General features: G+C 30.6%; 1 protein-coding gene across 2 annotated transcripts in view; it reads right to left on the bottom strand.

Moving 5' to 3' along the window:
• The window catches only part of LOC117180111 (protein sickie), a 319,545-nt gene that overhangs the window by 273,234 nt on the left and 20,496 nt on the right, over window positions 1-25,815 (bottom strand). For both annotated transcript variants that reach the window (XM_033372441.1, XM_033372442.1), the window contains exon 3: window positions 25,710-25,762. In XM_033372441.1, the coding sequence (XP_033228332.1) occupies window positions 25,710-25,762 (53 nt within the window). The remainder of the gene's footprint in view (window positions 1-25,709; window positions 25,763-25,815) is intronic.

Genomic DNA, 25,815 nt, shown 5'->3' with positions numbered 1-25,815 from the left:
CCATTTTGTAAACAAACGTGGAATTTTAACCCCCTCATGTACCTTCAGATTTAAGCAAATGTATGTCTACGTGGCATATAAACGGCCACATAGTATTATTCAAATCGAATAAAAAAATGCGCCTTTTTATGCCAATATTTATTTTTCTATTTTTTAAATAGGGAGTTCTAAGGTTTAACATAACAATAAACTTTGTTTAAAATTTAAACCTAGAGGAAGCCCGGGTAGAGCGAATATCTCAGGAAAAGTTCTATAAAAGCAAATATTGCAATCAGAAAAGTTTTTTCAACTTATTCTCGTAGGTTTAAGAAACAAAAGATAATAAAAACGACCCCCCCCCCCCGAGCAAAGCGAATAAGAAATCATATCAAAATTGTAACCATTTAAAAGTTCTTGTCGTTGTTTCGTAGTGAAAACAGGGATATGCCTACCGAAATTCTCTACTTCTTCAGATTCGATGTGTCTGTATAAAGTAGCAAAAGAAATGCAATATTTCTTCGTCGCTAAGCTGATGAAGTTTACTTTTTTCACCCCATTCATCGAATTTTTCATACTATTTTCCGGTTATGCCGTTTGTTTGCTTTTTCGAATATTGTTATACACGACCTGCGAAAAAAACTCGGAAAAAGAAGAATCTTCTAAAAACCCCGCACCAGCGAGGATCCCATTTGCATGATTCTGTTCACTTTGCCCGAACTAACATTTTAGAACGAAAATTGACACCAAGAGGCACAAACGCATAATAACAAAACAATTTTTATGGATAAAATGTTGAATCGTTAGAAAGTAACATTATCATGATTTTGTAAACAATAATGAAAAATTAATGAAGTATAAACCGTCCGCTAGTCGTAACAAAGAATCATAATTTCGGAATTCGTGGCCCGAGCTTCCCTTGACTTTCTTAAAAGACATATTATTTTTTATTCCCATATAACAAATACTAGACTTACCTAGAATTATATATATTTTTTATCACTTTCTAAAAAAAAAGGTGCGAAAATAAAATCGGAATAGTATCATAATGCAGGAAAAACTGTTTCAGCTGATAAGGTCAAAGTGACGTGATCAGGAAGAGTTTTAGGTTGATAAAAATGCGGTTACTCGTGCAAATCTGGGTGTTTAATTATCATTTACATAATATTAAAAAGAAAGAATAACAGTTGAAAACTCATGCGAATCATGCCAAGGCCCGTGGTGTACTAGTTACGCAACTCGGGCGAATGGAATCTGTAGTGCGGTGTGCAATGTCGCGGTTTTTCCTAACTTATAAGGCATAGTGTAAGTCAACAATAATCCGCATAGAAATAAGCCAGTCGAGCATTGTTCCTCCTGTATAACATGTTACGTATGTAAAGCGTAAGACCACTGCATGTGGCTAATGCATTACGTGCTCATGCCTTCCACTTTTGGTACTGGGTTTAGTTCCAGGCATGACGCCGACATACTATACGTGGCGAAAAGTAAAACACTCTGAGAATTCTCAAGTATTTTTGTCTTAAAAGCTAACTCTTCCAGAGATCATATTCTGAAGAGAAACCTGTTGAGAGTTTATTTTCAGAGAAAATGTATTTTTTTAAATTAAACTGTAATAAAATACTTTCTTAGCAGGTTTTCTTCGTTTCACAGAAATTTTGCTGTACTCGCTAAGAAAGTGGTTGCTGTAACAAGACAAGTTATTTCGTCCAAACAAAAATTGTTGGTAAATACTGTTTCACAGTAAATTTTAGATATAGTTTTATCTGAAGTTGGATAAAGACGCTGCAAACAATTGAATACTACAATTATCCAATCTCCGGTAATTTTTACCTGACTCCTGATAAAAATGATCCGACGTCGTATACTTTCAGTTTTTAATTGTTTGGATCGGAATCATCCGACTACAGATAAAAATATCTCTGGGATTTACTGTGTTTTTACTTGTACCAAGGAATTTGGTTGCTCGGACCAAACTCTTGAGCGTGCGTGCACAAACATCTGATGTCCCACTTTCCAATACGGCTGATGGCAGCTGATATATTAGAGAAAACGTATTGTCGTTCTGCACGGAGAAAAATGAATGTTTAAATGTAGATGTTCAAAGGGTAAGATTGTAGCACCTAACATGCAAGTATAATGTCAAACATTTACTATCTTTTCGAGATGTTAGGCGTAAAAATATTTATATTTTAAACTGTAACACATTCAGATTTTGAAACCGTCCAAGCGCATGCGCATCGCGCATTGAAATTTCACGACTATACTTGACAGTTATATATTTTCAATTTTGCAATTATGGAATATAACAATTTTGGAACATTTCCAAATAATCAAAAGTATCATCTGATCGACATTTCATACACTTTATCTGTTTTTTCTTTCGCGTACGAAACTTTAATTTTAATTTCACAAATGAGTTCTAAATTAATTCCTTAAATTACCATAAATAAGTAAACTCCTCAAATATTTACAGGAGTTATTTGACATAACCATACATGTAATATCTCGGTTATTTCAGTTAAACTTTTTGGATGTTAGAGAGTAACATCTCACTTTTTAAGATCTACAGATGCTAACTTTGAACATAAAGATGGTTGTTCTACAGTTTAACATAAAACATGTTAATCCCGAACATCTAGATGTTACGTTTGAACATCCATTTTTCTCCGTGTGATCTACTCGTATGAGGGTTGTTCAAACAGTTTTGAATAATAGATAGGGATAATGGTGATAGTGATTTTCCGAGATTTGACTTTAGAATTTAGCATTATGAACATCTAGATTTCTTGTTTTGTTCTACAAAATAAAAAAATTCTTTATTTAAAGAAAAAGCCAGAAGAATAAAAATGCTTTAATTCACAATAATACATTTGATTTTGCGGGAAGACTGTCGATTAATCCCAATTTCGTCCATAATCATGGATTATCCTTAGGAAATTCAATTATAATTTATTTAAAAAATTCTTTTCAACCCAGTTTCCTGTCATTACGTAGCCAAAGTTACTTTATGAAATTCCAGTAATATTTAGTAGAAATTTTTAAAAAAGTTAATTAGTAGCTCACTTTTTACTAACTGAGAAATACATAGAATAGTTGTTGTTTCTAATGAAATTAAAAATTAAGTCTAATTTTTGTGAATACAATTACAGCAATTATTCTGCACACGGCAAAAGAATTAATATTTAATGAAGAAAATATCGTTATGAATGGGGACATTTTAATATTTTTATGATTCAAGAAAATATACTGAAAATTTTCTTCAATGAAGCAGATTTTCTTAGAACAAGGCATATTTTTTTCCGTATTCGTACCAATGTTTTCTTGATTTAATGCAAATTTTTGACCGTGCAATGAAACAGACTTAATATTATAAAAATTATTGTTTTTTAGAAAGAAAAATGTTAAGTGAATCTATAAAAGGCCATGATCGTCAAACACGTAAGCTTTCCTTGAAAAGGTAAAAGCGTGTTTTCATTCTTTGAGAAATGGGTTGAAGTATTTAATACAGCCATTACATCAAGTTTATTGAAATACTGATTTAATCACTCCTGTATGTGCCCTCGAGCGTGAAAGAATCAAAGTAAAAAAAGTAGTACATAACGAGACTGTCAAGAAGTGATAAGTTAATAGCAATGCAGAATCAGGGTTGTTATTTTGATACTTCAGAAATCTGAGTACATTGTTTAATACTAGACAAGGTATTAGCAACTATTTTACCAGTAGCTTTGAAATTTCCATAACTCGTCTATCAGAAAACATTCTTTGATTAATTGCTATATGCAGATTAAGCCTGCGAAGACTATAATTTCTACAGGAGTTTTGAAAAAACCTCGAAGTGTAAATATTCAATATTAATATTTCTTGAATATTAAATATATCATTCAACACAAATTTATTTGATTGAAAGAAATATTTTGCTTGCCTTCCTTTGTTTAATTGCAATAAACTATTTTCATTCAAAAAAGTGTTCTTCATTAATATCTTTATTAATATCTTTAAAAATAATAAAGAAATACTTTCTTCAGATCCAAAAATACGTACATCGTTATTCTTCAAGATAAAATAATATTTTATTTCTTTTGAAAGCATTTTTTATGTTAAAATAAAAAAAAATATATTAGAAGAACGATTTCTTTAATTCAAGGCAAACATTTTTCTCTGTGTATGAAATTCAAATTTATAATTATATAGAAAATAACTGCATTGTACAGCATTTGAGTAATCTTGGTAACATTTTATAAACACGGTTGGAGACTGGAGATGATCTGTTAATTAATCGTTGGGTGCTCTTTAATTGATTATCCAGTTTACGATGCATTGAGAATGAACACATTGTGCTATAAATATCAATTATATGAAGAACAGTTTTGCAGGGAAAGTGAATCATGCATTTTTCTATGGCGTCTATAATGAATGAATAATAATGCTACTGTCCATCTATCAACGTTCAAACGGAACATACATGCGTGTATAGCAAATTCAATTATTTTAGTAAACTTCCGAATTGTAGACAATATTAGGTTGTACGAGACGGATAAAAGTACAACATTCGATTACCGCTGCAGTAATCAGAAGAATAGCCCTTTTTCTTTCAGTAATTGTGTTTTCGCGGACTTTCCAGGCATTATGAACTTAATTTCGTTCTGACCCAGTGGACAAAAGATTTCCTCACTAATTGCAAAATGCAGAGGAGAATACACATTTGCACGCTTTTAAGGTGCTGAACTTTCAAGTGTGACTTTCTTTTAGTGCAACAGAAGGTACAATACGAGAATCGTACGAATGCGCCGATTCATTCGTACGTGACCGTTTTTTAAACAGTCCTTAGACGCCACTTGGACGCAACGATTCCAGCCCTGAGGAAAAATGAGAATAGGGAAAAAATCTGCTGCAAAAAATTCGTGTGGATTTAATACATTTTTTAAAAGAAATAATTGGAAACTCTTCTACAATCATTATTAGCTTTAAGGTATTTTTGTATATTACAAAGAATGACAATACATTTCTTCGAAATATTTTTGTTAATTGAGTCTTGACTTTTCATACATTTTAAGCTGTCAAAATTAAATAATATAAAATACAAATTGTAAATGTTTTCTTTTGTTTTATAAATTTTAAATACTTAAAAGTTCCAAACTGAACAATAATTTTAATTTGTATGCAGTAGAAAAATAATTTTAGATGATTTGAAAGGGATAGTTATAGTAATGCTTAAAAAAATATCTAAAGAAATAAAAATAAACAAATAAACAAAAATAATCGACACGTTAACTACTTCGGTATGTTGGAAGTGTCATCGGTCCAACCTAAAGGCGTGGGCGCTAAGCCAATCACCGGAAATGTTGGAATTTCCTGGCAATTGATATAAGTCAAGGCCAAACGTACCCAGAGTAAAATGTCCCACATTCGTTATCTTCGGGTAAAATTTTCACCAGAAATTTACAAAATGCTCGAATGAAACCTTATTTTTTCCTTGGCACTGAATAGTATTAAGGAATTTTCCTAAACTTTTGCCCTGTACGAACTGGAAAAGGGATATATGAAATATCGGGTTAATTTTTTTAATTGTTCAGCCTGCAACAATTTTAAAGACTTACGAAAAATTTTGTAAGGAGAGTTCGTTTTTCCTTTAATATACCATTATTTAATTGCTCAGGCAAAAAAAAAAGGAATCGACAACACAAAAAACTGCAGAAGAATATTTTATCGGTTTATCTGAACACTGCGTTAATTATTTAAAAAAAAAATTAATACGAATTCTTGGAAACTGATATTTATTTTTTACGATAAACGGCAAATGATTACGAGCGTCTATTCTCGAAGGTCGGGAGGAAGTGACAAAGATAATTAGTTATGCCATAATAAGTTTTATCCTTGAGTTGCAAAGAAAACTCGCTTTTTATTGTTCACTGAAGGTTTTGTGGTTTCTTTTTATTTGCCAAATCTCCTGATAAAATTTCCAGAATTATAGTTTTAGTAGAATTTGGTTGAATTGTCGTACAATAATACTTTTAATCAAATGTACTTTTTAATGCTCTTTTTTATGTTAATCTTTAGTTATTAATAGTTGCCAATAATTTGGAATGCAACGAACAGAATGTTTGTCTCTTTAGATCTGTAAAAATATTCTCCTTAAGTTGCTTTGCCCTCTGAGATGAGTTCATGCGAGCATAATTATCCACAATGTAGTCTGCACTGTTTATAGTGCAATTTCTTTGTCCATGAAAGAAACCAGACTCAAGCCCGAATAGCATTTGAATGAATGGCTAAACAGGAAAAGAATTCTCCGTAAAATCGACGAGTCATGTTTCACGAATTACAATTTTTGGCACTGTCAATTTTGACACTCACGATGAGATTTTGCATTTATTTCATATTCTGTTGCTTTTATGACAAGTTCCTACGTTCACTTTTGTTTAAGACTTTTTTGTACATCATTACGTTAGAAAACAAATTAACTAGATGTTCGCAATAAATGAAAAAAAATCTTCTTTGTCCTTAAATAATAACGATATTTCTATCTTTATTACCTTCTGTTTTTATATTTATATGCAAAATAGAATCAAATATGTTCTAAATCTGTTCCATATTCTCAGTGAAAGAGTTGATATATTCTAATTCCGTATTACCTTTAACGGCCAATGTTGCAGCTGAGCAACATTCAATGTTTTCGATTTCCCTAATTTTCAGGTAACGAGATTAGAATTTCGCAAAATCGCTGCATACATTAGATCAAAGTAGACTATACCGCATCTCATAATGTGGTTCTGAGTTATGAAAACAGTCAATAGAAATCGAGAAAATTATTATTATTATCATGAAATTCTTCACGATCAAAACAAAAACTATACAAATTTTTAGACCTTTTTGAGTTTACAAATTTCCCTTCTAAAAACTTCTTTTATATTTTGTAGAGCTTTACTAGATAATGGAATTTTTATTTTTCAAATAAGCAGTTTCCATTATAAAACCAGAACCGTTATTTAAAAGTTGCTGGTTAGACGGCCCTTTTTTAAGCCTTACAACCGCATGCCAAAGGACAATCCACCAGGATAATTCCTTCGAAAGAAATCGTGTTCAGAGACGAAAACGACGACAGACATCACAGTGAATTCATTTTTTCTCAATCAGTGATTCCGAAAACGTCGAGATTTAATGAAATCTGCGAAAGTAATTTTTTATATAAATCTAATTCCTTCTCATTGAGATGGGAATGTAAAAAAGGCAATGTTATAAATCAATGGTTTGAAAATTTAAATCTTTGCAAGTTTAAAACATTGACATGTGATTAAAATGTGTCGAAATGAAAGTCTTTAAAAATGAAACAGTTCTTTAGACTGGCGTTCGTCGGCTTTTTAAATTGAAGAGTTTCAAGTTAAATATGCGTAAATTGAAACTGTCTCAAAATGAAACAATGATTTAGAATTGTAACTCTTACAAAATTCTGCGAGAAAAAATGGTCGGTTGGGCAAACAAATGCAGTTTCTATAGATAGAAGTAACAAAATATTTTCTTTGTCTCAACAAAAAGTTGGTTATTTCCACAAAAAATTTGTTTGAATCAGCTAAAGTTGAATTAAAACATCAAAAAGACGATAAATCAACAAAAAAATTTTGAATCAACAGTTACCGTAAACATTTTTGAAAAGTGTTGAACCTTCATGCATTCAAAATTAAAAACGAAGTGTCTCGTCTCGAAATTCAGGATGAATAGTCAAATATTTTCATAAGTCAAAATTTAGCGTTCCAATTTTTATATTAAAGTAGTAGACGTGCCAAAAAACTAGTCTCTGGAAAAAAATTGTCTTTGACTTTAAAAATTAAAGGAATATTATCATTCATGTCTTATGAAAGAAGGGAAACGCACTATTTTTCTAAAACTCTTTCCAATTTCGAAAATAAGTAAATAATCTTCAAATATAGATATTTTTTAACTAAATTGTACCTTTACAAAATTATTTTAACGATTTCACCAATAGAGAAATTTATTTTTTTTTCTACTGAATTATAATTTAGCTTTACTATTCTAAATGAGAAATGAAAATATTTTTAATATGTACGTAAGTCCTTGTTTTGTAGAAGTGTATCGTAGTCCCGAAATTCAGGATGAGTAGTCAAATATTTTTGATAAGCTTGGTTAGTCATCCCAAATTCTCTGGATGACTAGACACAGCCTGGTTTTTTTATCAGTGAAATATACTTTCTGGGGTCTTAGCTTAAAATAAACCCGGATACTATCAAGTCCTTGATTTTTCCTTCCTAGGCTACAGGAAGAGTTAAATTAAAAGGAGGGATCACCAGGATATAAGGACCGCGGAGTTGAGAGGCAAGTTGAGATCGCATTGATACAGTCCACGAGGATTAATTGCGGGTGCCGTATTGCTCGCAATGTGCATCGACTTTCATTCTGAAGTCAAAATTCCCTCCAAGTGAAATATACGAATAATTTAATGTAGTCTTTGTAAAAAATGAGTGAGCTCAATATCCCATTTAACAAAGCCTTTAAACTCCATATACATACTTCTTTTTTTCGTAATACATTATGAGGCAATTATTAATGAATAATTGAAAACCGGTAGCTATACATTTATGTTAATATTTTGATAAATTCATATAATCTTAAATTATTTTTATGAGTCATTTTTCAGAGTGATTGGGTTTCTTTGTACTTAATTTAGATTTGTATTATAGTTACAATTTTTTTCAAGCTTCTCAGATTACATAATTTACACATTTTTTGAGGCACCTTAATAATTGATTTAATATGATTCCTAGATGGCCGGAAAATCTATTTTTTCTTGGAATGTGATACATTAACTCATTAAGCATGTGGTTTCAGTTCTTCAAAAAAAGCAAGTGTTATTTTCACCGAAATCAGAGTGTTAAATTCACCCGTAACACATCTATTTTGCATAACGTGAAGTTGTCGGGTTAAAAAAAGATCACCTGAAAATTACTTGCCACAAAAATAATTATTTCTTTTTAGAATGACATGATTACATATCAACTCTTTTTGAATGAGTACGAAACAATTGCTTTTAAAATTACTAGTTTTGTGAGTGAACCCAAAATATTATGAGGTTTATCCTTTCATCAGGATTCTAATTATATATCTCGTTATAACCTGAAAAATTTACCACCTCTAGATTAAAGTTACTCTTTTATGTTAATTTTTAACAATGATGGATTCCGGGAAAATGTATCTTTCTTCTTTTTGATTCTATAGTGTGATTTCACAGGTGTTTCCGTTAACCCAATTCAACAATACTTATTTGATTTTCCAGCCATTTGCAATAAATGTCTTCTTTTTGAAAATAAAACAAATATTTTTGCAGAACAAACAAAAAGATCGGCTATCTTAACACTTCCTGTGAGTCAGTCAACTCGAGTTGTTCCATTTATTGCCATTCATTTTACGACAATTTAATTACAGAATAAAATCTTTTAAGCGTTAGTAGTGTACACATCTGTAAAATCTTAAATAATAAAAATGCACTCATTAAGCAATTTAGCTATACAAATTTTAGGATTATTTATCAAATTTCTTTGTAATCATAAAAACTGACAATAGTAATAAAGAATGTAAACTTGAAAAATTTTTGCTTAAAAAATAGGATATATATATATAGGATATAACATGGAAAAAACTCTCGTAGAATCTAAACTTAACTGTTTAAGAGTTTAGGATAGGCCATACTTTTCTAAAAAATTTATATCAAATTTATTACATGGTTCAAGACAATATTCGAAATAGTGAGAAGAGTCCGCGATTTATTTCATGGGTCTCGAAATATTGAAAAGATATTCCGAGAGTTATGGACTCACAGTAAATTTGAAATTTAAACTGTATGAAGATAAAGAAACAGAAGACAATTACTTTCGTGGATCATTCTGTGTCAGATCAAATTGATACCTTCAAACTTAGTGTGATAATTCGCGGGCTTTTTTCATTATTTCGAGGATTGTTTTGAACCTTGTATCAAAGTTATATGAAATTTTGATAATTTTGTAGCCTATTCTAAAGTCTTATACAGCAAAATCAATTTTCGACAACTTTTTTCCGAGTAAATTTTTAAGTAAATTAGTTTATAAGCAGGCCTGACATTACCAAACTTTGATTAGTTATTATAGCCTCTCTAGTTATATTGCATGCGTTTCAAATTTTGAAATTTATTGGGTGACAATTTAATTGTTCCAAATGTAAAGAAACAGGTTTTAAAAATTTTTCTTTACTATTGTCATAAATCTTAAATTAAACTTTACCTAGCTTACTCCCCCTCACCTGACTCTATTCAGGTAAATCGCTCTCCTTCAATTTCCTTCACTGTCACTAAATATCAGAAATCACATCCTCACATTTTCCAATAATACATATTACATTTAAATAACTAAAACTTCATCATATCAAATCTTTCACTGAAACAACGAAATACGAAAATAACGAACCAAAGAATGATCTATTATCCACTTAAACGCAAATCTTCATTTAATTTTCGAAATAGAAATTATGCATCCGTTTTCGTCTACGGCAACGATTAGAGTCCCAATTGTAAACACGTGGACGCGTGTCACGAATATCGCGATGACAAATTTCCCAAGAGATGGTCAGATGGATCGCAGCATCCACACTATCGGACCACTCATGAGACACTAACCGTTGAGAGAACAAGTTGAAGTTAGAGGTGAGCTACTCAGCAATTGGTTGTTCGAGGAGAATGTGTTCCAGTATAAAGTTCCACGGTAGTGGGAGTGGATCAGTATCAGTAGCTGTAGCAGAGACTGTTTTGTGTACATGACTCGCGACCCGGTGGTCGGCCATCCACGTGGTTTCCCTGACCATGGGTGGGGTTTTACTGAACCCCATGGACCAGTTAAGAGCATAAATAATAACACTGACGTCAGCCCGAGCATCCCGAGAATCCTCTTCGCGAAAGTCTCAACACTCTTCACCTCTCCATATCTTTCTTTCTGATACCATCATACCCCCCCCCCCCCCCCCCCCCCCCCCCCGAATGCAAGACATTATGATCAGACCCTTCTAAAATAGTCGGCGTGTGACGTAACTTTCGCGTGTAACATTGAGAGTATGAAATATTACGTCCGCTTTGTAATGCCGTGTTATAAGTGTTAGCCTAGTCGCTTTCAAAACTTTTACGAGTTACTCGTTAAAGATCTTAAGAACATGATTGAAATTTATTCTATTGAAAAATTTGCTTGTTCTACAAATTGAACATTAGGAGAGAGAGAGTTCATTAACATGTTTTGGTTTGTTGTGCTTCTAACCCAAGGATGAGTTATAGGAATATACAGTCTCTAAATCTAAATCAGCGATAAGCATAACGCTAATTCAAATCAGCATACATGCGCTGCTGAATACGAAAATTGTTGAAAGTGAATTAAACTTGAACGAATAAAAATTATTCCACGATTTTTAATTTTTAACAAATTTAAAGTTGAAGAACATCAAAATTTAGCAAATTAAAATTAGAGGGTTTTAAAAAATCAGGATGCACCTCTAAAAATCTATTGGAAGCGTCTTCTTTTCCAAACTACGTTTCAAATATCGATAATAATTAATTAGGTAAGAAAACAATTATAATAAGTTATAAAAAATATCCTATGATATAGAATCTTTAATCAGTCTCAAAACAATTTTGCAGATAATTAAACCCTTTTTATTTGCCATCAAGTAATTGTTAGGTAATCTTCGGGAAGCAATAGATTAATTTATTAACCGCACTAGATCTGAAGTACGTCTCATACTTAAAATGATCATTATAATTTTAGTATTGAAGTTTTTCTTTGTGTTGTGCTATTCACCGGGAAACAATTTTTCATTTGGATAATTTTTTACCGACCGACGACAATTCATTTCTGCGGGGCATTTCAACTCGGAAAGAATCGAGCGTGACTACACTGAAAAAAAATTTGCATTAAATCAAGTGCCGATTTTTGTGAATCAAGAAAATAATAGAATCAGGACAACTATTTGAATCGAGAATATATTTACTCTAAGCAAAAAATTATTGAGCTAATTTGTTCCATTATACTCATTTGCATGAAGTTTAATAAAATATTGAATTAAGAATATTATATTCTCATGATAAGTAACTAAAACTCTAACAAAATGTTTCTTGATCCAAGTAAATTCATATACTTGTTTTGACTACTATTTTAATTGAAACAATGTTCATGTTCTTCAGAAGAGAAAATGAATGTAATCAGCGAAGAAATCATTTCTCTTAGAATAATGCTTGAATATTTTTCTTTAAATAATTATTAATTTGAAACGAATGTCAGATTTACTTCGAAGATACTTATGTTATTAAGATAGAAATACATCCGTTTTTTCAACATAAGAACTGTAGACTTGATGCAATAGACATCAAACACATACTGTGAAAATTAATATATTGGTCTAAATTAATTTACCTCTTACTGCATAAGCATCTTATTAAATATGATAATCGACAAGTTATCATGGTATGAAGTTGGTTCTCTTCGCCGCTAACAATTATTTTGAAATTCAATAATATTTATAAAATTCAAAACATTGATGCACATAATCAATTTTATTTATGCAAATGTAGATAGGAATTTGCAACTTTGATAAACTACTAACTTTAGACTGACACACAAATCAAATCACTCATAAAACTATATAAAAAAATTATAAGTTTATTGCGTCGGTGAGTTTTTCGTGGTAAGAATTAAAAATTTCTAAACAGATTTGAAAAAAGTGTTTTTAACTTTGAATTAATTTTGCAAGAGTCAAAAGTCATTCAATTCCTAAAATTATTAAAAGGTTATGAATGTGCTGCATCTATAATTTTTTCGCTGATTATTTGTATGTATTAATCTACTTAAAATTAAACCATTTCGAATTTTGTTAACCGTGAAACATTTTTGTGAATCGGAAAATGACACTAAATATTCCTGCTAAATACAGGAATTCTTCATGAAGAATCCCTGTATTTAGCAGGAATGTATTTAGCAGAATTCAATAAAAAAATACTATTTTTTTTGGATTCGGCTAGAATAAACTTGATTTTTAAAAAGTAAAAAATTTTGTTATGTGAACGCGTTCGATAATAGCAATTTGAAAATCACAAAAATGGAAAAATTCATGAAAGTTATAAGTAGAAAAAAATAGTTTTTAAAATATAAAATGATCATGTGTTATTTTAATTTAAACTAAATAAGTTTTAGGCAACAGTTTTTTAACATTAAATTAATTTATCCTTGATGAAAAACAAATTCCTTTATTAAGCAGGAATTTTAAAAATAATTTTCAATTTTATATTCTTACTTGCTACCTGAAATAGTTAATATCTTGTTTTATATTTTTATGTTATTAATTTGCAATGCAATGCTTCCCGCGCACTGTAGCGCGCACATAATGTTGCTGTTTTAAATAATTAACTATAGATTTAGGCATACTTACATAATTCTTTAATATTATGTAAATAATACAAAATAAATATATGACAGCATAAAGCAAAGTTATAAGCTTTAAAAAAATGCTTAAAAATACATTACATTTTCTTGATAATTTAAACAAATTTTATGCGTTTTAAAAGCAAAATATTTAAGAAAAAAGAATTCAATAACATTTTTAAAAAGTTTATTAAGAATGCATTTCATTTTATAAAAGAACAATTAAAAAATTGACGATGAAAAATTTTTAAATAAAATAATTTGGAATGCAAGGAGGAAGCAAACAAATATTTTTGATCCAGTTACAGAATACTTGTCTCTTCTGATTTCGAAGTATTTTATATTTGAAAGAAAAATAAAGTAACGGGCACTTTTTTAAATAGGTAATATTTAAACTAGCGATCAATTTTTCTACATATTTTTAATTATTTTCCGGAATTGTTATTTTAAATTAAAAACTGAGTAAAAAAGTATCATAAAATAATTAAATAAATCGAAAACTGTGCGTTTTACAAAGGTTTTTAAATATCAGAAAATATTTATTTATCACTGAGGTTATTAAAGCTTTTTTCAAATCAAAAGTTCTTTATTTTTTATATGCTTTAAATAATTTGTATCCGGATTAAATTTTTAAAGAAAGAAGTATTGAGCCCTTTGTAAAATAAGTGAAGTTAAATTATTTTTTGCATATTTTCCATTGTTGTTTTATGAAATCAATTCCATATTTAAATCTTTGTATGAGAAAAGACCTCGATAAATTGAAAACTTTGCGGTTTATGAAAAATTTCGTATAGCAGAACATTATTTTTTGTCATTGATGTTATTAAAGCATTTTCGTACTTGCAACTTTTCTTTATCATTTATTACCACATTTTATGGAGAATTTTTGTTTACTGTTCATTAATTTTAGATATTTTATAACATTTTTAAATATATTAAGAAAAAATTATCGAGCCTTTATTAAAATAAGTGAAATTTCTAAATAAAAAATGGTATATTAAAGTTGAGTTCCACAACTTTTAGTTTGAAGTTGGTTGAGGCTCACCATGCGACTTGGTACGACTCTGCCTTGAAATTCTTACCTGAGATTTTGTCACCGAGATTTTGTCACCGAGATCCAATTGCTTCGATAACGAAGACGGTAGAAGGCGCGGTTAGGACCACTTAGTTTGGGTAGTTTCGGTAGGGTTCAATCCTCGGCGAGTGCGATTTTTCAAAGCGACTAGGCGTACGATTGTATGTGTAAATAACAGTCTGCACGAATTCCGTATTTTAATCATTTAAAAAATGAAGATTATATAACAATAATTTCGAAAACAATTTTTTTTTCATTGAGAAACAATGTTCAGTTGATGCACTATAGTCTATTGCTCCGATACTACATATTTTTAGATTAAGAAAATATATTCTTGAAGTGTATCAAAAATGATTTCTTGGAAGTAAACTATGTTCTGCATTTGAATACATCTCTATATGAAGTAACACAATAAAATTTTCGAAAAATAAAATGCGATATTCTATCTAAGAATACATTTTCTCAGATTAAGAAAATGTACGCTTGTTCCAAGCATACGGTAGCAAGTATTTATTTATTTGGAACACACTCATATTCTATCGTCCCCATTCGTACCTGCGATTTACTTGATTCAAGAACAATTTTTTTCAATGTAGTTCTCTTATGGGTAGTAACCGTTTTAGAAGTTTAGGTTACATATACTCTGAAACTAATGCCGTGCGGAAAGTTTGAAGCCAAGGACGACTGGGTACTTGATTTTCACTTTTCGAATTTCTTTGCCCTCGCACCCCAGTTTTGTTTAAATGTCCCAAAAACATGTCAAAATTTGAGCGATATCGGTTAATATTTAGGGGTCGCGCAAAATCCATAAAGTTTCCCATTGATTTAACACGGAAAAAAGTCAACTTTTTGTAAATCTAATATTTAAACGCGATTATATGTTACAAATAATTCCGGATTTCAGTATATTGTTCAGAATTCATCAGAAAATAAGAATTTAATCATAAATTTTGAGAAAGAATGGCTTTAAGCCGCTCTTATGGGTCCCAAGTCGGCTTTTAACTAATTTTCATTTATTTAAACAATTTTTATTTGTTTTTTCAGGTAAGTCGCGAAATGAAAGTATTTTCTAGACGTTATAAGTGCTTTGACTAATTATAACAGTGAGATCATTTTTTCAAATAATTTTGCACGTATATTTATATTTATACCATGAAAATAACGCTAAACAAAATTCTGTTAGGTTAACGAAATCTGTGCTTTCTTTTTTCTTAGTTAATGAAACAATAATTTCTCATTAAAACGACTAGAATTCTATTTACTTCAATCATACAAAATAGTAAGGAAAATAATACAGTTATTAGATAGCATTCAGAGATAGCATGTATAAAAGAGCAAGCGTGATTTGTAAGGACAGAAATTCAAATTCCGGGTCACAATTTTCTCCATTCTATAAGACTGAAGGGAAACTTCGATATATAGCAATGTGTTACCGTTTTGAACTTGTGGTATGAGTTACGGTTGGTTTTCTAATTATGTAATGCAACATCGTAGAAATATTTCCAGTAAGATACCACATCAGAAGCGAGTTCGAGTATAACGCACAATAGCTCGGTAAATTGGATGGAAATTCACGAGTCAGAGGCGGTCAGCATTTTTTTCTCATTTCCCTGATCCTCTTATGGGTTCAAACAGGGCAAAATCATGAAACTTTCAAATCCTCTCAAATTTCATCAAAGACATCGTATTAAATGTACCAATGGACTGAAATAATTCGGTGGCTTTCTATTCGTTCATTTAAAAAGAAAACATTTTTAGACTCGCATCAGAAAAATCTACAATATAATTCTCAACTTCCTAAGAGTCTAAAACTATAATTCCTTAGATTTTATTGATTCATCATCTGAATCAGATTTTCATATTTTGATTCGCACGTATGCGGAAGTTTAATCCACCTATTGTTTTACTTTTCTGCTGGTAAAAGTGGAAATTCCTTTCTTTCCCTAACAACTGCAATTAACCGAACATAAACTACGGTAATAAATACGTCGTTCGGCGAATCTGTCTTTGAATTCAAATTCGTAATTATAAGATGACGTGGTTGCTGTACAAGAAGGGTCACGATAGGTCGAAGACACGCTGTGAAAGACGGAAATCCATGGAACATATCCTCCAGCAATTGTGTAATTGGAAGTGCATCGTTAACGGTACTGTTACTGCTTGACGATAGACTATTTTAAATTTGGTTACTCCTACCTTCTTATAAGCATTAAAATTTAATGTCAATAGGCAACCATTATAATATTCTAAGTGCTAAAGTGAACTGCATTCAAAAGTGATAAATAAGTTTAAGATACGAAATGTAAATTAATTAAGCACTTTACTTGTAAATTCTTATGCTTAAATTATAATATATAAGAATATGGCTACTAACGGTTCATCGGCCACAAACCGTATAAAAGCAACACAAATAAATACTTGTTTATATTAAAGTACGTATAGCTTAGTATTAAATGAGGGATTCACTACTCTTTAAATCTTTTGAAACCTTTGTAAACCTTTCAACAATTTTAAAATACCTAGAAATCTTCTGAAAGCTCATGAAATCACGTACATTTTCTTAAATACTTTGCAGTTATTAGAAACCTTTGGAAACGTTAAAAATATGTTGAAATGCTGTGAAACATATCGAAATCTTTGGAAATAACTTGTATTCATGTGAAATCACTTAAAACATTCTTAAATACTTCGAAGAAGGAATAGCGTACTTAGCACAAGGGAGTCTGTGGTATACAGCGATGCAATTTTTTTAAAGGATAAATACAAGTTTCTCCATATTCTCACTTTCGTGGCGCAGGGTATGTGTAGCGGGCGTAAAGTTTCATGCAGCGAGCGCAAGTTTCATGTAGCGAGCGTAAAGTTTCATGTCAGCCCGGCGGCGGGGTACGCATGTGCGAACGTCACTGGCCTGGAAGAGGCCACATTACGCCTGCTTCACGTGCATGCAACGGTGCGTTTTCAAGGGGGGTCGGACAAAAAAAGTGTTGGCTCCCTTAAAATCTCTTGTATTCTTTTGAAACCACTTGAAACCTTTAGAAGCTTAGCAATATCGCGTGACGATTGTTGAAAGACATATTTAAAACTTGTACAAAATCCTAAAAATCACTCTAATTGCCTTGAAGTCATCTAAAATAAGTTTCATATCCCATAACACCCTTTCGCAATTCATGAAATCTCAAAATATTCTTGAAAATCCCTTGAAATATTCTTGTAATACTTCGAAAATTCCTAAAATATATTAAAATACTTTTCGCAATTCTTGAAAATTCTTTGAAATCCATTGAAACCATGAAGTTTTGTGATATTTGATATTGAAAAGCCTTTAATAAATCTTTTAAAACCGTTCAAAATCCATTAAAAATATTTTGTAATACCTAGAAATCCTAAAAAAAAATTTTAAATGTTTGGATGTCGTTTAAAACCTTTAAATCTTTTAAAACCTATGTAAGTTCTGTAATATCCCGAGAAATATTTTTACGCCCGTGTTTAGGTTCAACGAAATTCGGTGAGCGTAGCACAAATAATTCTGGGGAGCCTAGACACTTTGAATTTGGAAGCCATTGAAAACTTTTACAGAATCGTTCAAATCTCTCTAAATCCTTTGAAGTCTCCTAGAATTAGTTGAAATCCATAAAAATGCCGTGAAAATCCTTGTATCCTTACATAGGCGATGGAATCTCAAAAGATTCTTGAAAATCCCTTGAATTTGTGAAATCCTTTGACATATTTTTAAAGTTACTTGCAATCCTTTTTTATGTGTTTTAAAATCTCTAGAAATATTTTGAAATACTTCGGGAATTCCTCAAATCTCCTCAGTTTTTTAAATTCTCTGAAAATTATTTGAAATCGCTTGGAATCACATAGTATTCTTTGTAATCCCTTAAATTCCCCTAAAATCTCTTGAAATCCAGTGAGATTCCTTCAAACTTTTATTAATTTGAATTAATTAGAAATTCCTTGAAACATTATGAAAACTTTGAACTTTTTTAAGAATTACCGAAAATTAATCATTTTGTTATTTAATGAAATAAAGTATAATTCTTTTAATAAAGTAGATCATTTAAGAGGTTACGAATTTCTGATATATTTTTTAAACAAATTTCTCTACCAATAAATTTGGCGGAAAAAATAGGTAATCTAACATTATTATTTTTATTGAATTACAAACAATAAAAATATACTCGAAATGGTCGAAAACACATGCTTAAGTCTTTGCCGGATTTAAGTCATTTGTTTAATTAACAAACAGTTTTCTGTAAACAAATTTTATAAACAAATATGACGTTTTTTCTTTTTTATAAACGATAGATTTTTTCTCGTTAAAAACAAAAAGAATCAACAGAGAGCATTATTTTATTTCAAAATTAAAAAGGTGTGTATTTATAATTGTTATGAATAAAAAAGTAAACTTATCGTCCAAATCTATATTATATATACACGCATACATTCTACCTTCTTATTGTTTTTTAATTGCTATGACCGAAATACATTTATAAAAGCCCTATATTTTGCTGTTTTTGTGACAAAAAACTGATTTTTTGACAAATACAAATCTGTTGTATATTGTGCCAATAGGGAAAGATACAGATCCTCAAGGGAAAATTGAGACACAGCTTACTCCAAAGTTGATTGGCGACTCTGTACCGGAACTAGTTAAACTTTTATGCGTTTTGATTGGCTGAGTTGGCGCTATTTTCAAATCACAATTTTATTTTCAAGAGGATTTAATACACAATAAAGAGAAAACTCAAACAAGAACATTTTAAATTATTGGGAAGGTTAGTTATTAAGGTTAGGGAAAAATAATATTTACTTTGAAACACATATACTTCAAAATTTCCATAAACGAAAGAATTAATAAAAAATACAACTGTTCAAACTTTTCGCGCCCCATGAAAATATCAAAGTTCCGGTACAGCGGCAACTATTGGAAGGGGAAACGTCTTTTAACTCTCCTTAGAGGATCTCTACGGAAAGAAAAGAACGATTTAATGAATGTGAAGTTTGCTACCCAAGCGAAGGAAAAGGAGGAAAAACAAAAAAAGAGCAAATGTTAATTTAATGATTATACATTTATTAATAATTATTAAAATATTAACTAAAACATGAACTTACAATTTCAGAAAATTTTTTGAAGACTCAGGTAGTGATTACAATATATACTTCTTTAAAGAAAATAACAAAATTAAATTATTCGTTATGAAAACACTGCAAATGCAGGTCTTTTATTAGTGTATTTTCTGCACAAAAATTACAGTTAACAATTAAAAGATAACAGTTATAAAAGTTTAGTATTCTTGAGTCTGTTAAAATACTGTATGATTTGGAAAAAAATCGAATGAAAAATGCATATTTCGAGAATTTCTTTATGTACTTTGTTAATAACAGTTAAAAATGCCTAATTTTTCAAAGTTTTTGAATATTTAGTTCTATCTGTTGATTCTTTTTGTTAGAAAATTAATTTTTTTATTACATTTGTTTACAGGAAACGTTTTGTTAATTAAAAAATTTATTTACATTCGGTGAATACTTATGCATGCATTTTTGATGATTTAGAGTACATTTTCATTATTTGCACTTAAAAAAATAATAATTTGAAATTTCCTATTTTTCAACCATTTTTATTGACAAAGTGATTTGTTTAAAAAAACAAAAAATCGCTTCTTTTACGTTTGTCGGGAATTTCATGTTTAGTATTAAAAAAAAAGAAACTTCCAAACGTGTAAACAATATAAGCTGCAGATGAATTTGACTGTGATAGTACATTTCTGGACTACTGTGTGGCGGTTAGTCTTTTCCCGGCCTACCCTAATAATCACTTAATGAATAATATATTAGCATAAAATCAAAGTTGTCTAATATAATAAACGCTGTGAAACATCACACGCTAGAAATGATATGGAAGCTGATGCAAGGATTTAGAGCGTGTCCTGTGAACGTGACAAACCGAAAGGATCGAGTTTTATCTTCAGAGTCGCAATCGTCTTTGCTCAAAGCGCTGCGAATGCCCCAAGGCGAGACCACCTGTGCTACATCACGTTGTCCGAGAGGTGGGGTCTCCTTGACCCCAAGTCACGGTTTGTGGATAGGTAAATACTCCACACTCGTATAAAACGCTAGATATCGCCAGCCAGGATTCTTAGTTGAAGGTGGAAGTGTAACTTGAGGCGACAGCACTAACTTGAGAAGGTTATTTTATGACCCAGGTCACGTCTTTATGCAAAATATATTATTACAAACAAAATACTTCATGTCTCCATGATGTGCTTTCAAGTTCATTGGTCTAAATAGGAATGCTTTATAATTAAAAAGCTTTAAATCGAATTTTGCCACATAGGAATTTCTCCCAATAGTAAAAAAATAAAAATAATGACATATTAATAATAAAGGATGTTTTTTTGTTTTTTAGATAATAAATATTTTTATGAAGTTTTTTCTTACTTTACTGATAATTTTTTATATTATAACAAAAATTCCCAAAATGCTTTTAAAGCAGGGAAAATAGGGTAAAATTTCAAAGAAAGTAGTTCAACTTTGAATAAAAAAAGATGAGCTCTCGATGGAAAATATTATTAATTTTCATCCAAACAGATGCATTAATTAATTAAGAAGATTAATTTTCTACGAAATAGTTAAATCTTCAAATGAAAAATACCAATTTTAGACCAAAAATAGAGCAGATAAATTTCAGGTCCAGAGAATCATTAAAAAATAATTTTAAAGGAGATATGTGACATTTCATCCCGAAAAGAAGAATTTCCAACCAAGCAGAATCAATAGCCAAATGGTTGGATATCCTTATTGGCTTCTATTATTTCAATTCGTATTTAATTAAGCGAAAAAAGCAAATGAAGGGGAAATGGGACAAGTTTCCGGAAAACAGAGGAAAAAAGGGAATTCTTTTCTAAAAAAGGGAAAAGAGGGGTATATCAGAAATAGTATGAAATATGATGTCGGTAAATTCAAAATTTGAAACATAATTTCGATTGCGATGACTCAATTGAATAAGTCAATACAAAATAGATGTACTTGTAAATATATATTTTAGTTTTACGATAAACATATAAGTTAAAGAGCACCGCTAACTATTTAAATTTAATCACCTATAAAATAAGCCTTCGATTCTCAAATGTACCTATTTGATTACCATTGAAAAGAAATATACCGAAAACCCACAATAAAATTTTAATGGAATTGCATCAGAAGTACGCGCTTACTGCTTACGTCTTTTAAGTGTACTCGTAAAATGTAAGCACTTTTAATGTACTTCAAACTATAATCTATGTTGTAAGATCTTCGAGTCACGGTTTCTAGTTCAAAAAATATTATAAGTATTCACTGACTCCTCACTAAAAAAAGGTCTTGAAGTTTAAGTGAATTTTCGCTAGCCGGAATCTTAAAAAATTGACAAGTATCAGTGAATGACACTGATTTTAAGTCGTAAGCTTACGTTTTTGGATAATTTATTCACTGAAAGTTTTTATTAGCAGATTAACGCAAGTTGGAAGGAAGATCATTGATTCGTCTAATTCTTGATTATCTTTAAAGAGGCCTTTGAGGTAATTAATTTATTTGAACAAGCAATTCGTATTCAAGCGTTTTAAATAAATGAGTTTATTTTATTTATAAATTGTATAAGAAAGTCGTTAAAAGCTACTGTTCACAGTTGACTAATAGGACTGAGTCATCCAGTGACCAGAATGGACTCTCACAAAATATAGAAATAGACCCCAATGGACCACTTGGGGTCTGAAAATAAACTGCATATGTATCATTTTGGATATAAAGCTACTATAAAGTAGTAGCGACAGTAATTGCCTGCAATTCGTTTCACTGCTAATTTCCCCATTTTTAGCTTTCAGCGCAGGAAAAATTTTAAATTGTGAATTTTTTAAAAATAGATTGATATAAGAGAGAAGTACGGACCATGAAACTCTATCTGAACTTTTCTCTCACAGATTAAAAAATAAAACGAAAGATTAAAAAATAAGGCTACAACAGAATTGAATCAAAAATGTTATATTGCTGACAACAGTTTCTCTTTCTGTAAATTTTTTTGTTGTGGAAAAAAAAGAATCTCGGGTCATAAGGGTGGCAGAAATCCAGCGAATAAGTTGCGTGTCGCGCGTGAGCCAGAAGCAAAACACGTGGTTCGCCTTTCGTTTAATTATAGACTATGCCCTTCTCTTTCCTTAGTACACCCTCGACAACACGAAATTGGAAAGCTCAGCCTGAAAGTGCACGAAAGTCACTCGCAGAGATTTAAAAGCCGTGATTTTCTACAATTTTCTATAATAAACGTCTAGCAAGATTAGTACCTACTCAATTTTAATACCCATTTTCAAGAAACTTAAGATAAAAGTATTTTAAATGCATCTTATCCCAAGCTGTTTCCTAAAACTAATTTCCCAAGAATTTATTCCCTTACAAGAAATCTCTCACAAGAAGTGCCTCACAAGAAGTTCTGATAAAAACTTTTTTTTTTAGTAGAATCAGGATTCGTAAATTTCAAAAAGATCTTACCAGTTATGTAAAACATCCTAATTATATACTTGACGATACAAATGATCCAAGATTCATTTAATTCATACCTTAATTCGATGTGACTTTCGAAAATTTATATTTCCTCAATTGGGACGTGAGATATTCACGAGTATGCACATTTTTTCTATTGAGAGGTAGCACTTGAAGAAATGACCAAGTTACCTAAATTTTGTATCTGGACCCAGGATATGACGCGGCTTGTTTCCCGGAGGTAAACACTTCAGATAAGTCAAGAGCCATTATCCCCCGTCTCTCTTCCCCCTCCCCAACCACAACATAGAGATTAGGATCGTTGCCGCAAACAAAAAACAGTGCAAGATCGACTCTTTGAAATCTACAATGATAGAATAATGCTTATACGACCACGACCCCCTAATGCATCACACTTGTCTCACGTGTGGCCTGTGGGCGTAAGAAAGAATTTATCGATCCTTTCATTGGTAGTTGATAAACGAAAGAATTCGATCTCTTTGAGGTAGGTCAGTATTCACCTCATTCTTCAATATAGTCTTTCCTTCAAACTTCAAGGTTTATTTTTTCAATATTTTAATATTCAATATTTTCATTTTTTTCTTCAAAAACTATTGAATGTATACTTATTACATCGATAAGATGATCTTTTCTGTTCCTAAATAAATGACCGTTCTGTAGCCTACACCGGAAACCTCGCCGAAAACTAGAAGTACCTTTTAGTCTGGGATCCAAGCGCACTTTTGTGTGTATATTACGTCTTTATGAAAATTTGATTCTTTTGCAGCATATTTTCTTGATTCCGAATTTATCGGGTGCCACTAGCACATCTTGGTAATTTTTATTTTGTTCAACATTTTCAATATTTTAAAATAAAAAACGAAATAACTGTTAAAGTTTAAGAAATTTATTATAATTTTTTCATAATTACTTAAGAGAATTGTGATACGCTCAAATCTCAATTAAGGTGTATGTTAATTTAAATAACAGTTTACGAAAAAAAAACAGTAAAATAACGTTTAAAAAAACACCGTTTCTATGCCCTACATTTTTTAACATTTCACTTTCTTTTAAATTATTTAGTAGTATAAATTATCTTCGACTTAGTGAGTAGTACGTGCGGCGGTTTGTTTAAACATAATTTTACTGCTTTTCTCGCAAAATATCAATTTAATGAACATATACATTAGCCAAATTGGAGCGTATCATAATTCTCCAAGTAACTATGAAAAAATCATTTTAAAAATTATTAAACTTTAAGAGATATTGCGTTGTTTAATTTAAAACAGAAAATTTTAAATAACTTCGAAACGACTAAGAATTTGATGGATAAACCTGAAATATTCAGGAGAATATTCTTCACAAGAATCAATAAATTTTTCATCAGGACCTAAAATGGACATGAATGTTACTTGACACAAACGGAATTTCTTCTTGAATTTAAGGTTGAAAGAATTTTCATATTTCTCAAAAAGAATCTTTTTGTAGCAAACCTTATATTTTTTTGATAAATTTAAAATAAAGATAAAATGAAAAATAAATGTTTTTTATGACCTTTGAAACTTGAGTTTTGATTCCTTGTATTTTATATTTGACGATTTTGACTCATAATTTTAGAAGTATTGTTGTTATGTTCACTTTTGACCCCTCGCGGAAAAAATGCATAGTTGAAAAAAAAGAATAATAAAAAAATCAAATAAATGAAACAAAAATGTTTTTGAAAATAGTCATTTTTGTTTTTGAAAAAGCCAGCAACTGTGCTCCCGATTCATGGATTTTGATATGGGGCATTATTTCTGAAGTTCACTGTACCGACTCAAAACATCAAAGTTGTCCGATCTAAGTCAAACATGGACAAGAATTGTATTATTCGATAGTAGTTTTATTCAAATTTGTTGGAGATTTCCATGGATATCGCCCATTTCGGCGATTTTAAATCTTCTAATGGCAACGAAAAAATTGTTCGTGTACATTTGACGTTATTCATAAAAAGTCACTTTTTTAAAACTTATTTTAGACCAGAAAGAAAGCGTTTGAGAATTTTTCTTCGAAAACAGAGAATGAAGTAATCTGCCGGTATCGACAGACAGCTTATATATTTTTTTTCGTGAATTTATGTAAAAATATGTAGCAGTATTTTAATTGATATGACTTGATTCTAATTTATATTTTCATGTTAAATTTACGTTCCGTATTTTCCACTTCATTCTGACGCAATGAGAATTAAAAATTTAATCCTTCCTCGTTTCGTAAGAGCTTTGGGTCATTATTAAGGATTACATTACGTTTTAACGTTCCTTCATCGACGTTAATGTGCATCAAGTACCACTGGATCGTCCGTCTAACCATTCTCGCTCATTTTTTCGAGTTTCGCAATAAAAAGTCATGGCTCGTAAAATTCCGATGGGCTCTGAGGCGAGAGACTTTTTCTGTGATCTATGGTGGATTTTGTTCGTTGCAGCTGCACGAACGCGTGCCGCTCTTTCTGATCTTATATGTACCTATATTCAGTCTTGGAATACTAAACGCTCTACTATTTTTAAGGTTAAATAAACCGACCTGAGGGGGAAGATTTTCTTAGAAACATCTTCTCTAATTAGGAAAATCATTTCTACTTTTACCTTAATGAGAGAAAATAATTTCGATTTTATTAGACGTGAAACTTGAATGGGGAAAATAATAGAAAAATTTTGAAGTTGACTCACCATTTGCTGAGCACTCTTGGGCTTCCGATTAACATCAATCACTTTCTGATTTGCTGGAAAAGAAAATTCAGTGTCTTAGGAAATTAATTTAAAAAATGAGAGCAAT

The sequence above is a fragment of the Belonocnema kinseyi genome, chromosome 9 (genome assembly GCF_010883055.1).
Source record: "Belonocnema kinseyi isolate 2016_QV_RU_SX_M_011 chromosome 9, B_treatae_v1, whole genome shotgun sequence".
NCBI classification, from domain to species: domain Eukaryota; kingdom Metazoa; phylum Arthropoda; class Insecta; order Hymenoptera; family Cynipidae; genus Belonocnema; species Belonocnema kinseyi.
Note: the sequence above shows the minus strand (reverse complement) of the source record. Positions and strands in the feature narration are given on the sequence as shown.